Below are 25152 nucleotides of genomic sequence, written 5' to 3' on the forward strand. Positions count from 1 at the left end.
CAATTTAAAATATATTTTAATTTTTAATTAATGCTGACCTCTGACTGTGTATGCTTTCTTACTGATTCTTTTGCAGGGCATTTTCCAGGGGGAACAAAACAAAAGATAAAAGTACATTAAAGGACACTTGTTATTCACATCATTCTTATATGAGATTAAAAACTATATTGAATGCTGTTCTCTTGTACGACTGTGACTTCCTATTTTCACAAGGTGCCTTCAGTAATTTGTACAAGGATACCGTCTAGCAAAGTTTAACAGTATTTATGCACATTGACTTGAAGGTGAGTGGCAATGACTGCCACGCATGCTCTTCTGTGGCCTCATTTCTTTTTTAGGAAAGATGAGTGGCCGTTAGGATGAGATCCGTGTCCTGATGGAATTCTGTGTGCCTTTATTCCGTCCTTTGCATTGAGGATGAAGCTTATTAAGTTGGAAGGCATGGTTGCTTCAATTATTGATGGGGACAATTTTCCTTTCATTTCTGTCTGGACAAACATCACTAGTTTGGAATGTGCTGGGTTCCTATAAACAAAGGAAGCAGTAAAAATATAAAGATTTTTGGATTTACCTACTGAATTTATAATTTCATAGAAAGCAGGATCCTTATTCACCATCAATTCCCTTCGTGGTGCTTATGATAGGACAGTTACTGAAGGCGGGGAGGAAGGAAGGGCACAAAAAGGGGCAGAGTGATTTGCACTCATAAACATTTTACATAAAAATATTAAGTAGACTATATGTTACAGTCTTCAGTCAGCTTTTCCTTTTTGTCATTTTGTTAACTTTTTTAAATTACGAAATTAATATGTGCTTACAAAAATTTAAACAAAACAGAATTTTCATAATTATTCTCCTTATTGTTTCCCAGAGATAATTACTATACTTTTGATTGGATCTTTTCAGACTATTGCCTATGTATATATAAAGATAGCTTACATATATGCATATACGTTTGCCTACCCCACATATACACACATACACATTGTTGTTTTTACAAAAATGAGATGCATTTTTCTGCAACTAGTTTTATTTTCCTCTTAGTAGGACATCATGCACTTCTTTCTGTGTTGAGACATACCAGTCGGCCTAGATATTTTTCATGACTGCATACAGTATTTCATTCTCTATGTAACCAGACCTTTCTGGGCTATCATTTGGGTTGTTTCTCACTTTTTGCTGCTATACAAATAAAGCAGCAATAAAACATCTTTGTAATGGATCCATTTGGATTGCTACAAATACATAGAGTTTCTAGGTCAAAGGTTTTGTGAATTTAACATTTGGAAATATTCTTTCCAAGTGACATTAGGAAGACTGTAGTACTTCATATTCTAACCCAGTGACCTTCAAACTGGTGTACGTGAGGACTTTCCAAAGGGTGTGAGAGGATAATAACATTTAAGGGAATAAATTTTCAGGTCTCTAACCTCCACATGTACCTTTTCCCTAAGCTCATCTGAGACCATCTTTGATGGAGATGTAGGCTTCTCCTTTATCCTCTGTTGCTTTACAGAACACAAGTATACCCGTCACCTTCCCTGAATAGTACTGAGTGATACTACAGTGCTTTGTTCTGGCATGTAAAAATCTCTGAGAGGGAAGCCTGGGTGGCTCAGTTACCTAAGCATCTGACTCTTGATCTCAGCTCAGGTCTTGATCTCAGGGTCATGAGTTCATGGCCCATGTTGGGTTCCACACTGGGTGTGGAGTCTACTTAAAAAAAAAAAAAAAAAAAAAAATCTCTGAGATCCCAACGGAAAAATCTGATTAATTGGAAGTGAGTTGAGTAATAAATCATGTTGTCAATTCTTTGCTTTCAATAAGATTTATGGATCTAAATTATTTGTCATTAAAAATAGTTTTTGATTAAAAAATGTTTTTGATTATAGGTCTCTATGTAATTTATGGTACATAACACAAGAGAATTTCAAAGGCATTTAATGACAGTCCTAGAATTATACTCTTTTCATTTTATACCGCTTATTCAAAAAAAATTTCTCAGTACTTACAAAGTTGGAGTAGACGATAGTAAGTGCTATCTCATTTTATTAGTATCACCAATACACAGATAAAAGAGTGTAACAGTTAGAAGCATGGACTCTGGAGCCAGTCTGGATTGGTTTAAAGCTGAGCTTTGCTAGTATCTATGTTTAGCCATGAGAGAATTACTTAATCTCTCGAGGCTTCCATTTTCTTTTCCACAAAATGGAGATAGTAATACTACCTACTTCATAAGGTTATTGGGAAGACCAAATGAGCCAATTTAGGTAGACTGTTTATGGAGTGCCTGGCACAGAGCAAATGCTACCTAAGTTTTGCTAATAATCAAGGCATGTTTTCAGTAACAGTTGGCTTTTATATTTAATAGCTATGCAACATTTGGTAATATATTTTTATTTTGCTCTTTTAGTAACAATTTAATACAACATATATTTTGTAACATTCATTTATTTTTATTTTTTAATGTTTATTTTTTTGGGGGGGAGGGGCAGAGAGAGACAGAGACACAGAATCCAAAGCAGGCTCCAGGCTCTGAGCTGTCAGTACAGAACCCGATGTGGGGTTCGAACTCATGAACCATGAGATCATGACCTGAGCTGAAATTGCATGCTTAACTGACTAAGCCACTCAGGTGCCCCAAAATATATTCTATTAGGATCAAATTATATGAGGGAAAAAAATAAGAATGTGGGAATCAAGGAGAAAATGAACGATGTAAATTTCTGAGTGTTGAAGTTTGTATGTATTTTGAAATTGATAGTGATGGTAGGTTTCAACTTATTATGGTATTTAGAGTCTATTGGATGTGCTTACCAGAGTGATATAACACTTTTTTAAAAAGTATCAATACTTAAAGTGCCGTAAATTGCATCCTCTAAATTTAATCCTATGCAAAATTTCAGTATCAACTTACAAATGTGCAAGGTGGAGTACAGTTTTACAAAATTCTTTTGGGGGGTATGAAGACGACTGCTCCCACAAACTGTGTGAGTGTCCATTTTCTCATACTCTTCTCTATGCAGTTTAGACTATTTTCACAAAAGTGTCTCTGGTGGCAGGATTGAGAATTCACGAGCTGTGGGTAAGGTCTTAAATTTCTATTTGAGTTTCCAGTATTTACTAGAAAAGTGCCTTTACTACTGATAATCTTTTTTTAAGTTTATTTATTTTGAGAGAGAGAGAGAGAGAGAGAGAGAGAACGAGAGAACGAGAGAGGGAGAGGGAGAATCCCAAGCAGGCTCTACGCTGTCAGCACAGAGCCCAACGTGGGGCTTGATCTCACCAGCCGTGAGATCATGACCTGAGCCGAAATCAAAGAGTCAGACATTTAACCAACTGAGCCACCCAGGTGCCCCTTGATAATAAGTTTTGTAAGTTTACTACATGACTAGTTTACAAATGTTGGTTGTCCAAAATGTTGTGCTGCGTGGCACAGAAGAATCATTTTCTATTAGTACCTTTCTCTGAGACTATGAATGAAACCATCTTTTCTCTAACAGGATGCTAGGCAGGGCTCTTGCCTGAAATGGGACATCTAGATCACCCTCTGTTCCATGTTTTTGACAGTGGAAAGTTAACAAGATGCAAGACGGGGCCTCAGGCTGTGATGCACACATTAGAGTGTGTAGCTTCCTGACTAGAATCCCCGCCAGTGGCTGATTTACCCAGTTGATTCGGAGCACTACCCCTTCCCTTGTGTTGCTTTCTCCTGCTGTGGAGAATGCAGTCTTGACCATAGCTTCAAAAATGACAGGTGGGTAGAAAGACCATGTATCACCGTCATATCATCTGCACCAAATGATCCTGTCCATTAATGTACATAATTGTGAAATTCTTTTGGTTCTCTAATTCAGTAGAGAACACGTTAAGGAATACAGCCTAAAATGTAATTTTATTTTTACTTTCTTCACATAAGTTTTTTTCCCCCTCCTATTGAGAGGTTTATATCTGGCCAATAAAAAATTTTACAAGTTTTTATGTGCTGATATATTTTACTTATATAAAATCATTTAGCAAAAATCAAACTTAAGGAATTTGTGAAATGAGCTACCTTGAATTAATGTACATACATTTACAAAATATGTGTATTTTATGTCACCATTTACCCCTAGGCTGGTCACCTGTGGGCAGTGACTCATCTCTGATTTCTCCAGCTCTTTCCAAATTTACCTACTGTACATCTCATTCTGCAGGTATCTGTAGGTGGTCCACTGGAAAGAATTCATTTAGGATGAAGCATTCATTACTGATAATAGTGAATATATTATAATTCTTGGGAAGTGTAATTTACAAAAATTGCTTAATAATTCACAGAAGTGACTCTAATGGGGAAATCTGAAGCATCAGGTGAAAGTTAACTGGGGGTGAAGGGATGGGGGGCAGGCAATGCATGTGTATGTGTGACTCATCCCAGAGACCTCACATCATACTTTGTAGGGAATTATCCATTCTCGTGATGAAAACACTTATAAAAATTGTCATTTAAATTACACTTAGGGGCAATTTTCCCCCCCTAACAGAATATGCTGGCATATACTTGTACCAATGAGTTAGGAATTTAGTTAAGAATTGAACTAAAAGCCGTTAAAATAAAATAAATGCAAGTAACACTTACTCTTTCAGAGGAGAACATATATAGCCACAAGCATGGTTATAACCACGTATGTAATTTGACGATGGTGGGTATGCTGGAAAATCCACACTGTTAGCTAAGTGATTTAAAAAAAAAAGAAAGAAAGAAAATGAACCCTATTCCACAAAGATGAAAAATTCTATTTGAAGTAGTGTATTAAAAAAAATGTGTGATATAGCATTTAATTTAATTTAGTTATTGTCAGCATTGATATTAGTTTTATACCTATGTATGTATGTTTGTACATATGTATGTGCACACAGGTCAAAACTGAGAAAATGCCTGTATGAGCACTATTGTCCTCTCAAATGATCTCATTCTAGTATCTCTAAAGATGTTGTTACCTTTTACATACAAGAAAATGTGTTAAAAGTATCATTTAATTAGCTCCTGAGATTTGAAGCAAAAAAAAATCACAAAGAAAAGACTATTCTATGAAGATATCAAGTTTATAAATTTTACTAACCATTTTTTATTATTTATTATTTTTTTAGGGTTAGATCCTTTTTTTACATATTAAAAAAATTTTTTTTTATGTTTAATTTTGAGACTGAGAGAAACAGAGCATGAGTGGAGAGGGGCAGAGAGAGAGGGAGACACAGAATCAGAAGCAGGCTCCAGGATCTGAGCTGTCAGCACAGAGCCCAACGTGGGGCTCAAACTCACAGACCGTGAGATCATGACCTGAGCTGAGGTCAGATGCTTAACCGACTGAGCCACCCAGGCGCCCCTATATATTTTTAAAGTTTTTATTTGAATTCCAGTTAGATAACATACAGTGGAATATTAGTTTCAGGTGTACAATATAGTGATTCAATACTTACATATAAATTGTTAATCATTTTTTAAATAAAATATTTGAGGGGCGCCTGGGTGGCGCAGTCGGTTGAGCGTCCGACTTCAGCCAGGTCACGATCTCGCGGTCCGTGAGTTCGAGCCCCGCGTCGGGCTCTGGGCTGATGGCTCGGAGCCTGGAGCCTGCTTCCGATTCTGTGTCTCCCTCTCTCTCTGCCCCTCCCCCGTTCATGCTCTGTCTCTCTCTGTCCCAAAAATAAATAAAAAACATTGAAAAAAAATTTTTTTTTTTAAAAAAATAAATAAAATATTTGATGTAGTTATTTGGTCTGTCAGTAAAGATGGTTTAAATGCTCTTTTCTGCCAATTCCCTGTAGCTAATTCAGAGGATAATTAAAAATCAGTAGAATTTGTTTTAAGAACTGTGTGGCATAGCCATACTGTATGTGAATGTATAAGAGAGGTGATTTGATTCTAAGTTTATGATAATTATATATACCCTTTCTGAAAATATTTTTACATTGTATTTATTTATTTGTGTGTGTGTGTGTGTGTGAGAGAGAGAGAGAGAGAGAGAGAGAGAGAGAGAGAGAGCGCACTTGTGTGCTCATGCACGCGGTGGAGGGGCAGAAGGAGAGACTCCCAAGCAGGCTCCTGTGCTGACAGCGTGGGGCTCAACCTCCCAACGATGAGATCCTCCTCTGAGCCGAAATCAAGAGTCAGAGGCTTAACCAACTGAGCTACCCAGCTGCCCTAAAAGTATTTTTAAAAACATTTGTTTTTTTCTTGGCAATCCTTCTCTTGTCAGAGATGGTGACTTCTCTTTTAGGATTTTAACACAGGCAATCAATTCTGTGGTAAATGCAATGTAAATCACTTAACGGACAAATGAGGCTGACTGCATTTTCCCTGTTCATGGCGAGTTCATCATCTCAACAGATCCTATTGTGCTGGCTAACAGTACTGCTGGAAGTGATATTAACATAGTGTTTTTCTGTTTAAAATACGGAGATTATCCTGGTCTTTCTTTAAAACTTTTTTGGTTGTATGTCACAAACAAGTATGGAACTTTTATGAGGCATATAGTTAACCCAGAGTTTGGAAAGTCAGAAGACTTGAGTTTTAGTTCTGGTTCAGCTGCTTCTTAGCTAATGTAGCTTAATTTCTGTGAACTTTAGTTTCCTCATTGGTGAAATAATGCACACAAAATATTTAGCTCAAAGCAAGCTGCGTAGTAAGTTAAATAACAACAAAAGGAACGTTAAGAAGAAAACTCAGTATTCATCAAAAATTCATTTTAAGAAAATTGCTTAAAGCAAATTTAGTATTGATCACTGAATGACGGATTACTACTACTATTTGTTGATGTTAACTTCTTCCATACTTCTTTTTTACCTTCCCTCTGACCACTAAAAATGAGATTGAAATGGTCTCCTTCAAATACAGAAAATAACAGATCTATAATTCAGACATATAGTATTTTGTGCTGTAGATGGTGAATAAACTTTTATGCACTCTCATTTTAAAAGGAGACAACTCAATGACGACTATATGGAACTACAAGGGACAGCCACATACAAGTGATGAATATCAGGCCTTATTGCTATGCTGCAACAGAGCTGTGTTTGAGCGGGCAGAACTATGTAGTAGTCTAGTATCTGAAATTTAGAGTACTACAGACATAGAATAACTGAAACTTTGTTGTAATATAATAATTACAACACTTAATTGTCCCTACTCCCAAGTAGTTTACAATAGAGAAGATTATTCAGATAGGAATGGTGAGATTAAATTGAATTCTGGAGAAAAACAGGGCTTTAGGCTACTGTCCTACCAAAATCCCTTCACCAGGAGTTACTGTATTTATCTGAGTCCAAGTATGAACTGGTATGTGTTAAGTGAATAAAGCAAGTTACGAAAAGACTACACATTTGCATTTTACAGAGTGACACATTTTTGGGAAGGCTAAGGATATATCAAAACTTCCAATTTCTAAAAGAAATACAAGCACATTTATGTAAAGACTCATCTAATGAAAATTTCTTCAGGAATTTTATCAGTTACTGGATATGCCCTATCTACATAATTCATATATAACGTAGCATATCCAAAGATTAACTTTGTGTCTTAGTAGTTTTAAAATGTATGCTGTGAAGTTTCAGCCTACAAGTTATCTGTCTATGCTCCGTGCTGCATGGTATAAATTGCAAAAAGGCCAAGAGATGCCATAATTATTGACTGATATAAATGGCACCTCCAGAGTTGGGTAAAACTCAGGCTTGTCTATATTATACATACATTTATTGGTCTCACCAAATAAAGAGAATAACAAATTAATTGAAAGCAGTTTCTCCCAAACTGTGAGTTAAAGGAAAACAAAATTTATTAATGACTCATAGTAATTCCAAAATATGGGCAAAATGCTTCAACTTACAACTGATAATATCCATATTCCCTTCGCAGTGCTTGAAGTATACTAAGTCGATAAAGTCTCGGGGGAAATTGAGCCCATGGCAAAACTTTGTGTAATGGTATGACATATGAATGTGTCCTGGAACAAATCAAACCGTAAAGATTGCAACAGTTACTTCATATCTATCCTTTGTATCTCTCCCCAGAGAATTTCACTGCATAACATTAGCTACTATTTGGAAAAAGAAGGGGGCTTTGAAGTTAGAAGAACATCATCAAATCTCGCATTTTCAGTGTTAGAGGAACATTAGATCTATAACCATACGCACAGGGCAACCAAAGCAAAAATAAACAAGTGGGACCACATCAAACAAAAAGCTCTGCACAGCAATGGAAACCATAAATAAAATGAAAAGGCAATGTACAGAAATGGGAGAAAGTAATCTGGAAATCAAATATCTGGTGAGGAATTAATGTAAGTGCAGAAAATTCAGAAAGGAATTTCGTTACTATCTACTCTTTAAATTTTTAGACGAAGGAACCGAAGCCTAAACAGATTAAATCACATGCAAAACTAGAGATAAGTGCAGAACTAGAACCCATGTTCCTTATTCCCAGTGTATTTCTACCAGTCCACACTGGTTAGGTAATAAATTCTGACAAATATATTGGTTTAGCACCCTGTGGTATAAGGCCTTAAAATTAAGGACCAGTATAATGTGCCGCCTTGACGTTTGCTGAAGTTGGGAGAGTCTTAAATGGCCTAACTGCAAGGTATTCTCCCCATTCTGTTCCTACAGGTAAGGCCCCTTTGCCAGGCAATGCCCCTTATCACAGGATCAGCCACAGTTCCTATTTGTCCCTGAGCGGTGGGTTTCAGTTCCCTGCTGGACAGCAGAATTGATCCAACCAATCACAGCCTCCTGTAGGAGTCAGGGGTCACCTCAACCTCTTGACACCACAATGCTGGTCTTGCACAACCTCTGGTTATTTACTCTGCTCCTGGGTGCAACTCCCATGTCACCCTGCATGGCGGTGTGTCCTTGGGAGTTTAGCTAAGCTACTCCATGGTATTGCTGCTTCAGTAAACTTTTTGTTTGGCCACTGAGCCTGTGGGGGCCTTAAACTGACACTAGCCACCGCCCCCCCCCCCCCCCCCAAGCGCATGCCTTGGTCACCACAGTCACAAGGAAACGTCAGTTCCTGATGTAACTTCCCCAACACCCCTTCCGATCAATGGTCTCCCCTGCCTCCCACAACCTTCCCCTCGTGAGCTCCTTGGACACCTCTGGGACTTGTGTTTTACAAAGTGACCTGCTCTTTTTGGTTTGAATTGGCCAATCTGGCCTTAGCCCAGGAATCCCAAAGCACTCTACTCACAGACGCTCAGGTGCCTCAGGGCCTGCCTCTCTCTGCCTGCGGCCTGCCTTGACCTCCCCATGTGGCTCCTGGAGGCGTTCCGTGTACCTTTTCCAGGACTCGTGAGTAAGAAACTTCTCTATTTCAATTTCTCTTGTGGTCTTTTGTTGAACTGTGGCTCACCATCTGGCACCCTGTGCTCCACTTAACAAATGCCAATTTGACTAAGTTGTAACAGTCCTCCTCTCCTGGACTGTGACTAATGATTGATAAACTGGTGTTGATCTCATTTGTCTAGTGTCAGATGTCAGGTCTTTGATCACCCTCATAAACCCTAGAGTAGGAATCCCTCTCTCACCAATGCAGGTGAATGAGTCAATTAAAACATCCCTGGAGATGCATACTATAAACGTTCATAGGAAGGTATTCCTATGCAGTGTAATGGTATTCAGAGATTCTGTAGTATACTGGAAAGGACATAGAATTGGAATCAGGAGATCAAGTGTTAAGTCATGGTTCTGCCTGGTATGCAACCTTGGGCAAGTCACATAATTTCTCTGGATCAGTTAAGTTTTTTTTGATGCCAAATCTAGTTATTACAGTTGATTTGCAGCAACAGCAGGAACATATGAAGCATAAAAGGAACTGTGCGATTAGTGTCACGCAGTCATGAAAGAGACAGTCCAAACGTGTGAATCTTCATTTGTGGTGGACTATGCTTCTCAAACTGTATGTTTAAATCCCAAGAGAGTAATAGATAGGTGTTTTTTGTGGATAGGATCTTCAGGTGCTCTCTATAAAATGAAACATTTACTTTCCTGGGCTTTTCTACAACCTCCCCCAACTCCCAGGTTTTAAAATCAATTTAATAAAAGGAGGTAAAGTTAACCTAAGTTCTGAGAAGATGATAAGGTGATGGCAGATAAGTAGGATATTTGTTTTGACGTGTGGAATATGGTTTGGAGACTCAAAGAACCAAAGACCCAGTGACCTGAAGTTTTACACGTGTAATTGTTTATGAAAATCATGAAAGTTCACTTTATGACTCGATTTTTAAAAACAGCTTATTGGGGTGTAATGTACATACCATAAAGTATAGCTGTCTTAATAAATAAGAGGTCTATAGTGTGCTGCTTTTCTTGTCTCTTACATTTGGTCTTTCCTCCCACCTCTGTGACTTAAACTTTCTACTCTAATTACCTGTACTTTTTTCTCTTTGTTTTTATTCCTCTTGTTCATCTGTTTGAGACAATGTATGTGAAAGTTCCTAAAACCACAACTATATAAGTAGATATATAGGTTTATATAACCACAATATATAGATGTTATTCCATACTATAACCTTACTCTTAAAAAAACAGTTACAGTATGTGTCTGCACTGTTCCTGCTGTCTAATGTATTATGATTAAGATAAATCTACTGACTTCCCATCAAGAAGGCATGCTTCATCTTTTTTTCTACCTAATGGAAGAGGTGAATACATAAAGTTCAATCCCCTCAAGACCAAAGGCACATGTCTGCGAGAAAGCTGGATAGATTCAGAAAGTGCTAAGCCTTTACAAGAGAATAAAGCTAATTAGAATTAAACGTTTGACTAATAAAGAAGGAAGTTTTAAGGCTTTTATAAAGATTTCAATTCAATTGAGTCTATAAAATATGAAGTGTCTATAATCATACAGGTTTAATATATTCAAATCACTAATAAAACTAAAAATATATTGATACAGTAGAAGTCTGATATCAAACAGCAAATTACCGAATCAATCTTGTGTACCATATTGTACACTTTCAATGATTTATCCCATGTAACTCTGTTTTCAGGTTTGTAGAGGAACTCAGATAGCTTAGTTGTTGATTCTGGAATTATTCCTTCAACACGATATCTATAGTTAACAAAATAGAGAAAATTCAAAATTTTACTGGTTTAGGCTTAGCTCAAAATATAATGTACCACAGTAGGCTAATTTAGCAAATAGCAGTAAAGAACACTTGTAGGTAATATCAGCAATTCAAAACACTAGTATTCAATTGGAAGTAGCCAGGTTTATTGAAATAAGCATTGCAGTAATTAATATAAATTATTTCAAGATGCATTTTTCTACATATCTTGTTTATAATGTTTTATAGTTGTCTTATTAGAGGGGCTACTTTCTTTTAGGATTTTTCTAAAATATTTCTCATAAATATTTACCTGCCATATTTATCATAAGCCAAATGCAATTGATGAGAAGTTTGTGTGTTTATACGTACAGTATCTTTTAGCCCCAATTCTTTTTTTTTCTTTTTAAAATTTTTTAATGTTTATTTATTTTTGAGACAGAGAGACAGAACACAAGCTGGGAGGGGCAGAGAGATAGAGGGGAGACACAGAGTCTGAAGCAGGCTCCAGGCTCTGAGCTGTCAGCACAAAGCCTGATGAGGGGCTTGAACTCATGAACAGCAAGATCATGACCTGAGCCGAAGTCAGCTGCTTAACAGACTGAACCACCCAGGCCCCCAGGCCCAATTCTTAATTTATGGATGTAATGTGGTCTAAAGCAGTGGTCAGCAAATTTTCTGGGAGAGGGCCAGACGGTAAATAATTCAGGCTTTGCAGGCCACATGATCTATGTTGCAACTATTCAACTTAGCTAGGGTAGCAGTAAAGCAGCCACGGACAATATATAATGAATAGGCATGTCTGTGTTACAACTGAACTTTATTTACAGACACTGACTTTTGAATTTCATTTATTTTTTGCATGTCAGGATTTGGGCAAGTAACTAACCTTTGTGTTTATCCATCAGTGAAATTAGATTTGGCTATCCATCAATGAAATTAAGACAATGTGAGAAAAATGGATTAAAAGTCAGTATTTAGGAGAAGGTTGTTGAACTAAAATGAAGTCTGAACAATATTGGCTCTACTCTTCTCCCAGTTAATTATTCTTTCCAACCTGAGGGGATAGGTTTAAGTAAAATCAAAATTTTAAACCTCTAAAAAGTTATAATTTCTGGAGGGAGTGAGATAAAAACCAAACAGTATTGTTACACTAAATAGTCATATTTATGAATGATTCTTCCTCTGAAACTTTGTTTTTATGATTTGGGAAACAAATAAGGAATTCATTAGACTATTTCTTTGTATGTTAATTTCTCTTTAAAAGCTCAGTTAGTCCTTAATTTTCTCTATAAGATATCCTCAAATTTCCTTACTATGTAATGTTTCCTTCCTTCAGATCTACAAAGTTTTAAAGAGCTTATTATGAGGCTCTGTATAAGACAATGAGAAAACAACCTGAATAATTATCAGGTCCTGTGAAAAAGAAGTCAGATATGATAACAGTTAAAATTTAAGTACAAAATTATTAAGGGATATGTATATACTACCACTGATTGCTTTTTTACATAATGAGTTATCTCTCTCTCTAGTTATATTGTAAACTTGGAGTATGAAGAGTTTTTAACCTTTTGATATTTCTAACTAACATATACATATCTTCCTTGACTTTTGATGGGGTTACACTAAGATAAATAAGATTTGGTGGGGTTTACAATAAGCTCTCTCCATTGTGAGTTGAGAATATCTTAAGCCGAAAATGCACAATAATACACCTAATCTACATCACAGCTTAGGCCTCGCCTGCTGTAATTGTGCTCAGAACACTACTTTAGCCTACAGTTGGGCAAGATCACCTAACACAAAGCCTATTTCATTAGAAAGAGTTGACTATCTCATGTAATTTAGGGAAGGATATCTAATATACCTATAAGTTTATCAACATTTAAGGATTTGTGACTTTTCATATCTACTGTTTAGAATAGGGATTGGCAAGCTATGGCCTATAGGTCAAGTCTAGTGTACTTCCTGCTTTTGTAATTAGTTTTGTTGAAACACAGCCATACTTACTCACCATGGGTTGTCTATGTCTACTTATGTATAATGCTTTCATGCTATAATGGCGTAAAAATGTATTGTCTATTTATGTGTTGTTCTACCATGCTATAATGGCAGAGCTAAGTAGGTGCAACAGAGACCATAGTTGCTGTAAAGCATAAAGTATTTACTTATTCTCTGTACCTCCACTGAAAAAGTATGCCAACCCCTGGTTTAGACTATCTACTCAATGGTTAATATGTTTATTTCCCAGTCATTTATAAAGGTGAGAAAAGTATAAGCTACAGGTATTATATGACTACAAGGCAGAAATTATTTATTTCGCTTTTTGGAAGATTATAAAACACAGTTAAAGCTCTGTATTGGGCAAAGGGTAGGCTACTAGTTAAAAATGACCTTATCTTAATTCACTAATTAGAGTTAGTGGCTTTAAAAAAATATGTAAATATCAAGCCTCTTTTTTTTTTTTTTAATTTTTTTTTAATGTTTATTTATTTTTGAGACAGAGAGAGACAGAGCATGAACAGGGGAGGGGCAGAGAGAGAGGGAGACACAGAATCCGAAACAGGCTCCAGGCTCTGAGCTGTCAGCACAGAGCCCGACGCGGGGCTCAAACTCATGGACCGCGAGATCATGACCTGAGCCGAAGTCGGACGCTTAACCGACCGAGCCACCCAGGCGCCCCTCAAGCCTCTTTGAAAACAAAACATTAATGCGTCTTGGGTATCAGCATCTACTGTGTTCATGGCTCTTTCAGAGATAACAATTTTGTCATAGTTGGATCTAAACTATATTTTTATATCTATTGATCATTAAGATGAACAGTTCATTAGATATTTTACTATGATCTACACTAAAGCTTTGTGCTCATTATACATGAAGTGACCTCAGGTTAAATTAAAAATATTTTAACCGTGGTGCCTGGGTGGCTCAGTTGGTTGAGTGTCCCACTCTTGCTTTTGGCTTGGATCATGATCCCAGGGTTTTGGTATCTAGTCCCTCCTGCACCGGGCTACACACTGAGCTTGGAGACCGCTTGGGATTCTCTCTCTGTCCTCCTGCCTCTCTCCCTTGCTCATGCTCTCTCTCTAAAAATTAAAGAAATATATATTTTAACTATTTTCTCTTGTCTTTTACAGTTTCTAACCAGCTTTAGCTGCTATATGGAATAACTGATCAGTATATGTGAAGTTACACTTTATTTACAGACCATACATTTCATGAAGATTTCAGGCAGCAATGAAAACCTTTTGGTATGTGTGGATTTATATCAACATACTAATTTTAATGTCTCTAAATACTTTATGGCCTTTTATGATTTTTGTGAATGAGCACTGCCAGAAGAGTAACTAGGAGGTTGAGGAGGAGAAAAATAATATAAAGTGTTTATTTTGGCATACTAGAAACTGTAAACTTGGGGAAGCATCTGTAAGATGGTAAGACACTCACGGGCTTTTAGTGATCATATTTTCACATATCCTATGTGATATTAGAGTTGGGGGTGGGACTTCCAGAGTAGCTGTGTGAGAATTTTAGTAAATCCTCCTCCACAGTGACAACAACTGTTTCACAATAACAAACTGATGAAAATTACCTTAAAAAACAGCTATTGAAATTCTCTAGAAAATGACCAAAGGGCTTTCAGGAAATGGAGAAACATTTACTCAAGAATATCTACTAAATCTAGATAGGAAAAGTAAGAGTCTGTAGCATTTGAGCCACGATCTGCTTCTAGCCAACCCCTTTTCACACCTGGAAGACAAGGAGGGGCTCCCTCTCCCCACTAGCTCCCAGTCTAGGGCTATGGTTTTATCCTAGAGGGGTGGGTCACTGACATCACTCAGCTCATGCTGTTAAACTCTATTCCCAGTAGGCACTGATGAGAAGACTGAGGCTTCTTTACCCCACCCAGAATTTACTGATAGGAAGAGGGCTCTGTCCAGGGCACAACAGGCGTAAATACTGAGGCCTATTTCCCCTTCCTGCTACATTAAGAGGGCAGACTGAAGTCATAGCAGCATCTCTCCCCAATGTCACCCTCACATCCCCCTTCTGCTCATGGATGGAGGCGTCACTCAGCTCCAATAGTAGTGCATAGGCTCTGCTCAGGGGCAAAAGCAAGACAAAATGAGCTGGCAGTATCTCAGCTACGCCTGAGAAGATGGATTTCATTTGGAACAAAATGTGGAGAAAATTTTGAAAAAAAAAAAAATACAGATCTTGTTAGTGAAGAATTAGAGGAATTACATGGAACTAGTGCAAAAGCAAAAAGACCAGCCAGAAGTAGGGAGAGAGAACAGCTAGATGAACAACATAAGATCACACTTATCCCTGGCAGGGGGGTTGTGGTGTGGAAGGCTGTGTACATGAAGTAGACTGTCCCTGCTGAGAGCAAGTAGAGTGGATGTATTATGTTGCCCCTACTCAGATATAAGAATGGATGTACAAGGATACCCTTACTCAGAACAGTCAGAGTAGGTACATAGGCTGCCCGTATTCAGAGCAATCAGAGTGTATGTACTAGGCAGCTCCCACCTAGAAAAGAGGGGATGTACTAGGCTGCCCGAACTCAGAGAAATCAGAATGCATGTACTAGGCTCTCCCACCGGAACTAACCAGATTGGATGTCTTAGGCTGCCCAGACTCAGAGCAATCAGAGTTTATGTACAAGGCTGCCCCTTCTCCAGAGCAGTAAGAAGAGACAGGCCTTCCCCTATTCAGAGCAATCAGGAGGATATACTGGACTGCTCCTACTAGGAGTTATCATATTGTATGTCTTAGACTGCCCCTATACAGAGCAATCAGGAGGATATACTGGGCTGTCTCTAGTCAAAGCAATCAAAGAAGTCAAAGCCTCTAATCAAAACAAAGGCTGTTATACTAGGTTGCCCCTACTCTGAGCAATCAGATTAGATACACTAGGTCGCAGCTATGCAGAACAAGCAGAGTATATATACTAGGATGGTCCTACTCAAGCATTTTGATTGGGTGTACCAGGCTGCCACTACTATGGGGTAATCAGAGTGGATGTAAAAGACTGCCCACTCAGAATAATTATACTGGATGTACCAGGCTGCTCCTATTCAGAAACGATCAGAATGGATGTCCTAGGCTGCCCCTCACGGGAGCATTCAATGCAAGGTATGGGTTGGTGACTTACAAGCATTTTCCAAACTGCATACAGATTAATCAACAAAGAATTGAAGCCTTACTGCCTTTAGAGACTTAAGTGTAACCTCTGACACATAATGTATCCTACTTTAAAATAAAATCATACTCTTTGCTGCTGTTCTGGAAGAATGTCTGTATGCCCATGAGTGCTCCCTCTGAGGAGTGACTGGTTACAGAACTTCCAAGTTACTTGTCCCTGGCTAAGTGCAGGAAAAAATCATAAAACTGCTGAATTGTGAAAACAGCCTGTAAACCACACACAGATCCAACTGTAAAGGGTAAAAATCTTGCTAGTTTGGGGGTCTTAAGCACAACTTGTGATCAATAAATGGCTTATGTTGATCCCTCCTATAGGCTGAAGGATAAAAACAAGGGAAAAAAATCAGAGCAGGGATTATCAGAGGCTGCAGAATAGACTTCCAGAATTAGTCTACACAAACCACCCAACTAATAAACAAATATAACAACAAGCCCTGGGTGGGTGGGTGGAATCTGTATCCAGAGTTGCCCCAGTACATGACTTAAATATTCAGTTTTCAATAAAAAACTATGAGGCATTCATGCAAAGAAACATGAGTGTGATGTATGCAAGGAAAAACCGCAGGCTAGAAAATACTTGTAGGATCTAAGAGGAGTAAATTAAACATTGAAGAAAATTATTAGCCTACTGCCTGACATATAGTAGAAGATTAATAAATGTTAGCTGCTGCTAACATTTTGGGGAATGTGTAGTGTTGAATTGTGTGCTGGTAATCTGTATTACATCCCTTGAGGGTGGAAAGAAAGAAATTCCCACCAAAGAATTGGCACCCTTCTCTTGCATATACCCAAGTGCTCCAAGCTAACCATAAAAGGAACTTTTTGGGTATGAAATTATGAAATCAAGGTGTAAGTGCTAGGAAGATATCTTTGGTTTATATTTTTGTACTGCAGTTACAAGGGAAATTTAAATACTTTCTATTTGGCAACCAATATAATAGAACTAAAGTCCGTAAGTTCAGTCAATACACATTTGCCGAGTGTCTGAGTGATAGACACTCTTCGGGTGCTAGGGATACTGTGACAAACAAAAGTGATTTCTTTATAATCTCGTTCCTATTCAGGTTCCTATTTCCATCAAGTTTACAGTATTTTTCTGTTTGTTTGTTTGTTTTTTTTACTGTTTATTTATTTTGAGAGAAAGAGAGTGCGTGAGAGAGCATGTGAGCAGGGGAGGGGCAGAGAAAGAGGGAGAGAGAGAATCCCAAGCAGGCTCCATGTTGACAGTGCAGATCCTGACATGGGGTTCAATCCCACGAACTGTGAGATCATGACCTGAGCCAAAACCAAGAGCCGGACACTTAACCGATTGAGCCACGCAGGTGTCCCAAGTTTATATTCTAATAAGACATATACTAAATGAGAGAACAAAGGAAGAAGATAAATTTCACATAGTGATAGATGCAAATGAAGAAGGTGGCAGAGTGGTGTAGTAAACAGCAAGTGGGTGTGGCCAGGAAGGTCACTCTAAAGAGCAATGAGGCTGAGATCTTGAGGACAAAAATGACATTAGCCTTGGAAAGATTTGGGGGAAGAACATGCCAGGCAAGTGAAGAGCAACTACAAAGGCTCTGAGGCGGGTTTAAGTTCATTGCATTCATGCAACGGTAGTAGGAGAGCGAGGGTGAAATGTAGGAGAGGTCAGAGAGGTAGGCTAGGGTTAGTGCCTTGCAGAGCTTGATAAAGGGTTTGGATTTTATTTTAGATGCAATGGGAAGGCTTTAGAAGATTTTAGGTAGGGGAGTGACATAATCTGAATTATTTCAAGCATCTACTTCGGCCATTGTGTGAAGAACAGGATACGGTTGAGTAAGAATAGATCCATGGAGTCCATTAGGAGTTACTGAGCTAATCCAGATAGAGATGGTAATGGCCTACACTGGGATGACAGCAGGGAAATAATGAAAAATAAATCACTTCTCTGTACATATCTAGTCAATTAGAGCTTCTATTAGAATCCAAATCTGAGATGAGAGATCCATTATCCAGGCCAGTATTTTACAAGCATGTCCTTGGTCAAAAACATGTAGAAAAGTTAAATAGGTTTCTTTACACTAGGATTTCTCTGATCTTAAGAGTGTATTTCCAAGAAGAGAATATAGTCTGGAGTGTTTAGAAAAACTTATTTGATAATGCAACCCCTTTACCCCTAAAGAGCATTTTGAGGGATTACATTTCTCCCAAATACTAGTTTGGCAAGTAGCATTAGACCATCCTATCTAGCCGAAAGTGTGCAATGTTCACACTCGGTTGCCCATTCTAAATTCATATTCATGTTTCTCACTTTGGTTATTTCCAACTCTGTAGCTAAAATGTGGAGCTCTCTTTGATGTACTGGAAAAGTTGTAAGCTTCCCTAGATTTTCCCCTTGATTTGACTGCAATTCTCACTTTCTTCTCAATCCAGGCCAGGGGAGGTCAATTTTTGACCGAGGCAGACCAACCTGACCAACATGTTCAGACAAGTTTCCTTTGTAGTAACCTAAATATCTGCCACAGCTGACACAGAATAATAGAGGTATTTTGAAAAAAACAAAAACAAAAACAAACAAAAAAAAACTGGTCCAGTCATACTCTCCTTCTGTACATAAACATGGCAAATTTAGAAGAATCTGTGGGTTGACCTTGAGAAAACAAGTATGCAAAACGGTTGCATTACCTTTTATCAAACAATTTATTTTTATTTCTTTATTTATTTTGAGAGAGAGAGAGAGAGAGAGAGTGAGGGGGAGAGAGGCAGAGAGAGAGGGAGAGAGAGAATCTTAAGCAGGCTCCGTGCCATCAGCGCGGAGCCCCATGCGGGGCTCGAACTCACAAACTGTGAGATGATGACCTGAGCCGAAGTCAAGAGTCAGATGCTTAACTGACTGAGCCATCCAGGTGCCCCCATAACCCTCATTTTAAAGCTGTGTTTGATATTTACTGGACTCCAGCGCAACTATAAAAAAGAATTAAAAGACGGTTTTCCAAAACCCGTGTGTGATAGTCTCTAACATGGCCCCCACTCATCTCCACTTCTTGGTACTCACACACTTGTGGACTCCCCTTCCCCTGAGTCAGGCTGGATCTAGTGATTCACTTCTGATAAACTGAATATTCCAAAAGTGATGAGAGGTCACTTCCAAGATTAGGCTGCAGAAAGGCTTTGGCTCCTGACTTACTTGCTCCTTCTCTTGTTTTCTCCTAGACTCCTCACTGTGAGGAAAGCAAACGTCATGTTGTGAATAGCCCTGTGGAGCAGTCCCTATGTCAAGGAACTGAGGAAGGCTTCCAGCCTAGAGCCAGAAAGGAACTGAGGCCCTCAGTCCAACAAGCCCAGGAAGATCCAAATTCTGCCAACAACCATGGAAGTGAGCTTGGAAGTAGAGCAGCCGCCAGATAAGACCAAAGCCCCAGGTGACAGCTTGATTGCAGCTTTCTAAGAATCCTTGAGGCAGAGGCACCAGGCTGAGCTACACCTGGAATCCTGACCATGGGATAATAGTGTTAAGACACTAAGAAATGGGGTATGAGATTTTTGTGCATCAATAACTAGTACACAGTGCGTATAAATTTCACTTAAAATGTGAGTGAAAAAAGTCCCAATTTTTGTTTGGTTTTGCATGAAAGAGTAAAATGCCTCTGATCAAAAATCTCCATAAAGCTTTAAAACAGCCCATTTGGAGCTACTCCTTGAATGGCTCTAGGTGTGGTAGAGTACCTTGCACACAAATATCCAAGGAGTATTGTTGAATGAATAAATAACTTCCAAGGTTTCTTTGATGCATAGGTTGCTGTCTATACTTGTCCAGTATGTAAGACGCCAACAAGCTATAATATTTTTCTAAGAGTTTATTCCTCTAGTGTCACTGGCATTGACCTCACCTACTTCCCTCCTCGGTCTGTTTTTGAAAGCGCCTCTATTAGAATCATTACTTATTTTTTTGTATTGAAAAAAATTTTTTTTAATGTTTACTTATTTTTGACAGAGAGAGAGACAGACAGAGCAGGAGCGGGGGAGGGGTAAAGAGAGAGGGAGACACAGAATCTGAAGCAGGCTCCAGGCTCCGAGCTGTCAGCACAGAGCCTGACGTGGGACTCGAACTCACAGACCGCGAGATCATGACCTGAGCCGAAGTCGGATGCTCAACCGACTGAGCCACCCAGGCGTCCCTAGAATCATTACTTATTTAGACAATGAAAGTAAGGATTATCTTCCTGATAATTATTAAAATGAGTAGGACAAGGCATACTAGTTTTGTCTTATAGTAAAAAAATTGGATTGAGACAAAAGGTAAGCAAATTTTAGTCAGATAAAAAAGAGCAAGAAATACAAAATGAAGAAAAAGTGGACTCCAAAAAAAAAAAAGGAATGGAATAAAATTTGATTTCGATAACATATGATGTGTTTGCATTAATGTGATATCATGAACAATGAATGAACAACTGTTAAGAATAAGGTTAAAAATGTCAGCCCACTACCCTCAGTGTAGTTATATCTGAAATAACAGGATCCTCAAAAATATCCTTAAAAGCAGCTTTCAGGGGCGCCTGGGTGGCGCAGTCGGTTAAGCGTCCGACTTCAGCCAGGTCACGATCTCGCGGTCCGTGAGTTCGAGCCCCGCGTCAGGCTCTGGGCTGATGGCTCGGAGCCTGGAGCCTGTTTCCGATTCTGTGTCTCCCTCTCTCTCTGCCCCTCCCCCGTTCATGCTCTGTCTCTCTCTGTCCCAAAAATAAATAAAAAAAAAAAAAAAAAACGTTGAAAAAAAAAAGAAAAAAAAAAAAAAAAAAGCAGCTTTCAGAAAACATTACATGTATCAGCAAGAGAAATGACTTGGGGAAAAAAACTTCATTTTATAGTGGCTTACTTAACGGAAAGGTGAAATGTTTGAAAGGCTGCAAAACACTACTGTTATCAAGGAAACACCAATCTGTTTTTATAGTAATTATTTCTTGATGTAGAAATTTCCTGTCTTAGTGAATTGTCTGCTTGGAAAGACTTTTTTTCCTGGTTGTCTTCAAGTATGAAAATGATTAGGTGGTCATAATTGCTCTAATTTATTAATACCAAATTTAAACTAGTGACTTAATAATTTCTATTTCCTGATTACTATCAAGCAATGTTATAGCCAGTGAAGCAGCACTGAATTCTAGATATATCCATGCCATTGAATTCAAAACGTCTATAAATAGGAAACTGTACTCACAGATTTCCATGGAATCTTTTAGAAGCCTTGCTGGAAACAGTTATCTTTTTCTCAAAGGGGAATAAAAATCCAGAAATAAATTAGCTGTCAGATACAGAAAAAAAAATGAAAAATAAAAACCAACAAACAAAAAGTAAAAATATATTTTTTTGGTTTGTAAAAGAAAAACATTTTAAAAAGTCTATATAATGAATTGCTTCTCATTAAAAAATAAACTCTTGAACCATATTTAACTTGTTTCCTTACTGAAGTCTTAACCACTTTCCAGCCTGATGTATCTTGATTGTATCCTAAAATTTCTTGAGCAGTTTCTTGGGCAAGCGTCTTATAGTCCATCTACCTGCAAAGTTGTAAAAACAGATGACTGGTAAGAATATAATCATACAAAACAATTTTAAAATGCTGTATTACATTTTAATACTATTTCTACAGTGCCTGTCACATAGTAATGAAGAATCATTACTTGTTTTTTAATTAAGTTTTTATTTAATAATTGGTAAATGCATGCACGTATGAATTCCTTCTTCCTTATTCATAGTTTTTCAAATAGAAAGTGTGGTATACTATGAAGAGCAGGCTTTGGACTGAAAGAGAACTTGGTCAAATTCTGTCTCTGCCACTAATTGTGAACCACATTATTTAATATTTCCGCTTTCCCATTTTCTGGGATAATAACTAAATGTTGAATTAATGTGAGGATTGAGATAATGCACTTAACTGTCCTACTCCATGCCTGGTACATAATAAGCATTCAATAAATCATTAGTATTTCCAAAGGCTTAATCATGCTTCCTTACTCCTGTAAAGCTGCATCATCTGATGATCAAGTGTTCTTGGAAATTAGTCTTTTTATTATTTATTCATGTATTTATTTAAAAAATACTTTTTAATATTTATTTTTGAGAGAGAGAGAGACAGAGAGAGACAGAGCACAAGCAGGGAGGGGCAGAGAGACAGGGAAACACAGAATCTGAAGCAGGCTCCAGGCTCTGAGCTGTCAGCACAGAGCCCGACACAGGGCTCAAACCCATGAATCATTAAGATCATGATCTGAGCCAAAGTCAGAGGCTCAAAAGACTGAGCCACCCAGGTGCTCTGGGAATTAGTCTTTTTAAAGTGAGGGCAGTGGCATTAAATGATCTGACCCTTGGTTTCCTCTCCAAAGGCAACTCCTACCTGCCTTCTCTCCCACTCAGCTTCAATCATATTGACTTGGCTCTTCCTCAAATACAACCAAGCATCTTCCTACCTCAGGGTCTTTGTACTTACTGTTCCCTCTGCTTGTAACATTCTTCCCAAATATGAATGACAGATTCCTCTTCATTGGTATCTTGTTTAAATTTCACCTCTTCAGACAGGATCAAGTTCAAACCAGTTCAATATAAACATATTTACTAAATCCTTTACTAGGGATTAGGTACTGTGGTAGGTGTGGCAAAAACAGGTAAGATACTGTTTCTGTTCTGAATGGGTTCAGGAAACTGGAGTCTCATTGGTCCTTTGGCCCATCATCTAGTTTTCAGTTACGGGAAGCTGGTTGGTATGGTGGGAAGAAACACACAGCTGGATTCAAATCCTAACTTTGCCTCTCACCACAAGCTACATTATTTTGAATACACTGCTTAACCCTTAATTTCAATGCTTACATCTATAGATTGGGGATAGTAATACTTATCTCATGGAGTCATTATAAGGATTAAGTGAGTTAATATATGCCAACGTGATTGAAACAGTGTGGGGCTCCTTCTTGATGATCAGAAATACTAGTTTCTTTTCTTGAAATGACACATTTAAATCTACCTTTTAAAAAACTCTCCAAAGAGCTGCCTCAATAAGCCTTCTGAAAGTTTAATGATCAGAACCATGTCTGAATTAGCTCTCACCTAAAGGTCTAGGTTGGATCATAAATCCACCTTCTCTTATTTTGTTCTCCAGCAAGGCATAACACCTAGTTGACATCTATATTTGAACAGCTTTAGTAAACCATTACAACTCCTTTTTCCTAGTAGACTTTCAGTTTCTTTACCTTTCCTAATAGATCTAGTCCAGAATTTTAATAATTATTGGGGCTCTTCTCCAAATCCTTGTGGAGATCTCCATATTTCTTAACCTGTGAAGGAACAAAGAAGAATTATTTTGATCCATGAATTAGGTCAATATATTTGATCATTTCCTTAATATTTTCTCAGTGTTCTTTATTTTCACTTTATACCCTCATTAGGACACATTTGCTATATATGCCCATGATGAAAGAAAACAGTAGTAAGAGAAGCGTTAATAATACTGTTTATGAAAGGAAACTTTAAGAAATTATTTTAAAGAAGGACTGGTTAAAAAGACATTCTGGAGGAATGTAAATAAAGATGCCTAACTTTTTAAGCTCATGCCATTAACAGTCCTTGGCTGGTCCCTGATCTGTGCTTGCCCCAGCATATATAACACAGTTCTTTATTTCCTATCAGCAACATACTTGATATGACTGATTTAAAGAAGCACAGATTATTGGAACATAGCACTAGGCTGTAAACTCCTGCAGGGACTTTGACTTACTCATTTTCAAATCACTAGCACTTCCTGCCACAATAAACGTGTTTAATTGAACCACTCAATTGCATTTTATAGCTCGTGGACTTTTTCGTTTGCCAGGAAAAAAGGAAAGGTTACGTTTAGTGGGCTAGAGAGGGTGCAAAGAAGAAAACAAACAGCAGGACTACAGGGCCATTACCTTGTGATGTAACATCGGATGGACTGGAACATATTCCGGTGGAGTAATGGTCAAGGATATCTTCACCCACAGGGTCAGTGGAAAATAAACATAAACCAATATTGAGATGACATCTTTTTTTGGATACACCACTTGGTTGAAACTGGATTCTTCGCACCTCATATCCTGTCCCAGCCTCGTAGACAGAATCACGTATGTTGTTAGTGGTCTTTACATCTGTTTGTATGTAATCTCCCTTTTTCTGGGCTGCCTGACTGGGTCCCCAATCCCTGCTGGGTCACTGACATTCTTCCCTGGGAATCAAGGTCCCCAGGGAATTTGTTAAATCCCATCCCTGACCAAACTCCCTCCTCCAATCTCGCATCTGCTCTATTGCGAGGGGCTGGCTGCAAGCCCAGAAGGACCGGGCTCAGGGATGGGATGCGGAAGGCACCGAGGAGGGAGAGAAGGAAGTGGTCCGGGAGCTGCCCCTCCACCACCGGCGGAGATGGTGTCTTATCCTGGGAGGGAGTGCTCTGAAGGCGGGGACGCCGAGATCAAACAGGCAGCCGCCAGCGCCCCCGAGTCTCCTTCCCCACCTCGTCCCCTCACACACTCCCGGGGAGCCAGCCGAGGGAAGTTCAGCCTATCATCTGCGCGGAGTAGCCGCAAAGAGTGGTGACCGAGGCGGGGCGGGCGTGCGGGGCAGCCGGACGAAGCTCTCCGGAGTCAACCAACCACGCCCTCCGCTCCCCACCCCACAACCCCATAAAGACGAGGACGAAGAAACTACACTTCCCGGCTGCGAGTGCGACCTTACACCCTGCCGCGCCCCCTTTCCCCTGCGGCCTCCGCCCCTCACCCAGCTGCCCCGGGCGCCGAGCGCCACGCATGCGCACCGCAAGCCAGCGCCATGTTGGATCAGTTTGAAAGCGAGCGCGGGCGTCGCGTTCCGCTGTGACGGCGCAGCTGGC

At 38.8% G+C, this 25152-nt stretch overlaps 1 protein-coding gene and 1 long non-coding RNA gene across 3 annotated transcripts; one reads left to right on the forward strand and one right to left on the reverse strand.

Moving 5' to 3' along the window:
- Window positions 1–10: 10 nt before the first annotated feature.
- STARD6 (StAR related lipid transfer domain containing 6) lies at window positions 11–25113 on the reverse strand. The gene is given in 10 exon segments (XM_042910287.1): window positions 11–525; window positions 4619–4712; window positions 7866–7931; window positions 7934–7982; window positions 10960–11086; window positions 21475–21524; window positions 21721–21814; window positions 23501–23584; window positions 24200–24259; window positions 25041–25113. Coding segments are annotated over 7 exon segments (678 nt in total). The 5' UTR covers window positions 21811–21814; window positions 23501–23584; window positions 24200–24259; window positions 25041–25113; the 3' UTR covers window positions 11–323.
- On the forward strand, window positions 9045–20151 carry LOC122203449. 2 transcript variants are annotated; one of them, XR_006195183.1, is made up of 3 exons: window positions 9045–9328; window positions 14219–14332; window positions 19476–20151. It is a non-coding gene; the product is annotated as an uncharacterized LOC122203449 (long non-coding RNA). The 2 variants fall into 2 exon arrangements; XR_006195184.1 differs by having other exon boundaries at window positions 9045–9324.
- Window positions 25114–25152: the final 39 nt, after the last annotated feature.

The sequence above is a fragment of the Panthera leo genome, chromosome D3 (genome assembly GCF_018350215.1).
Source record: "Panthera leo isolate Ple1 chromosome D3, P.leo_Ple1_pat1.1, whole genome shotgun sequence".
Classification (NCBI taxonomy): Eukaryota; Metazoa; Chordata; class Mammalia; order Carnivora; family Felidae; genus Panthera; species Panthera leo.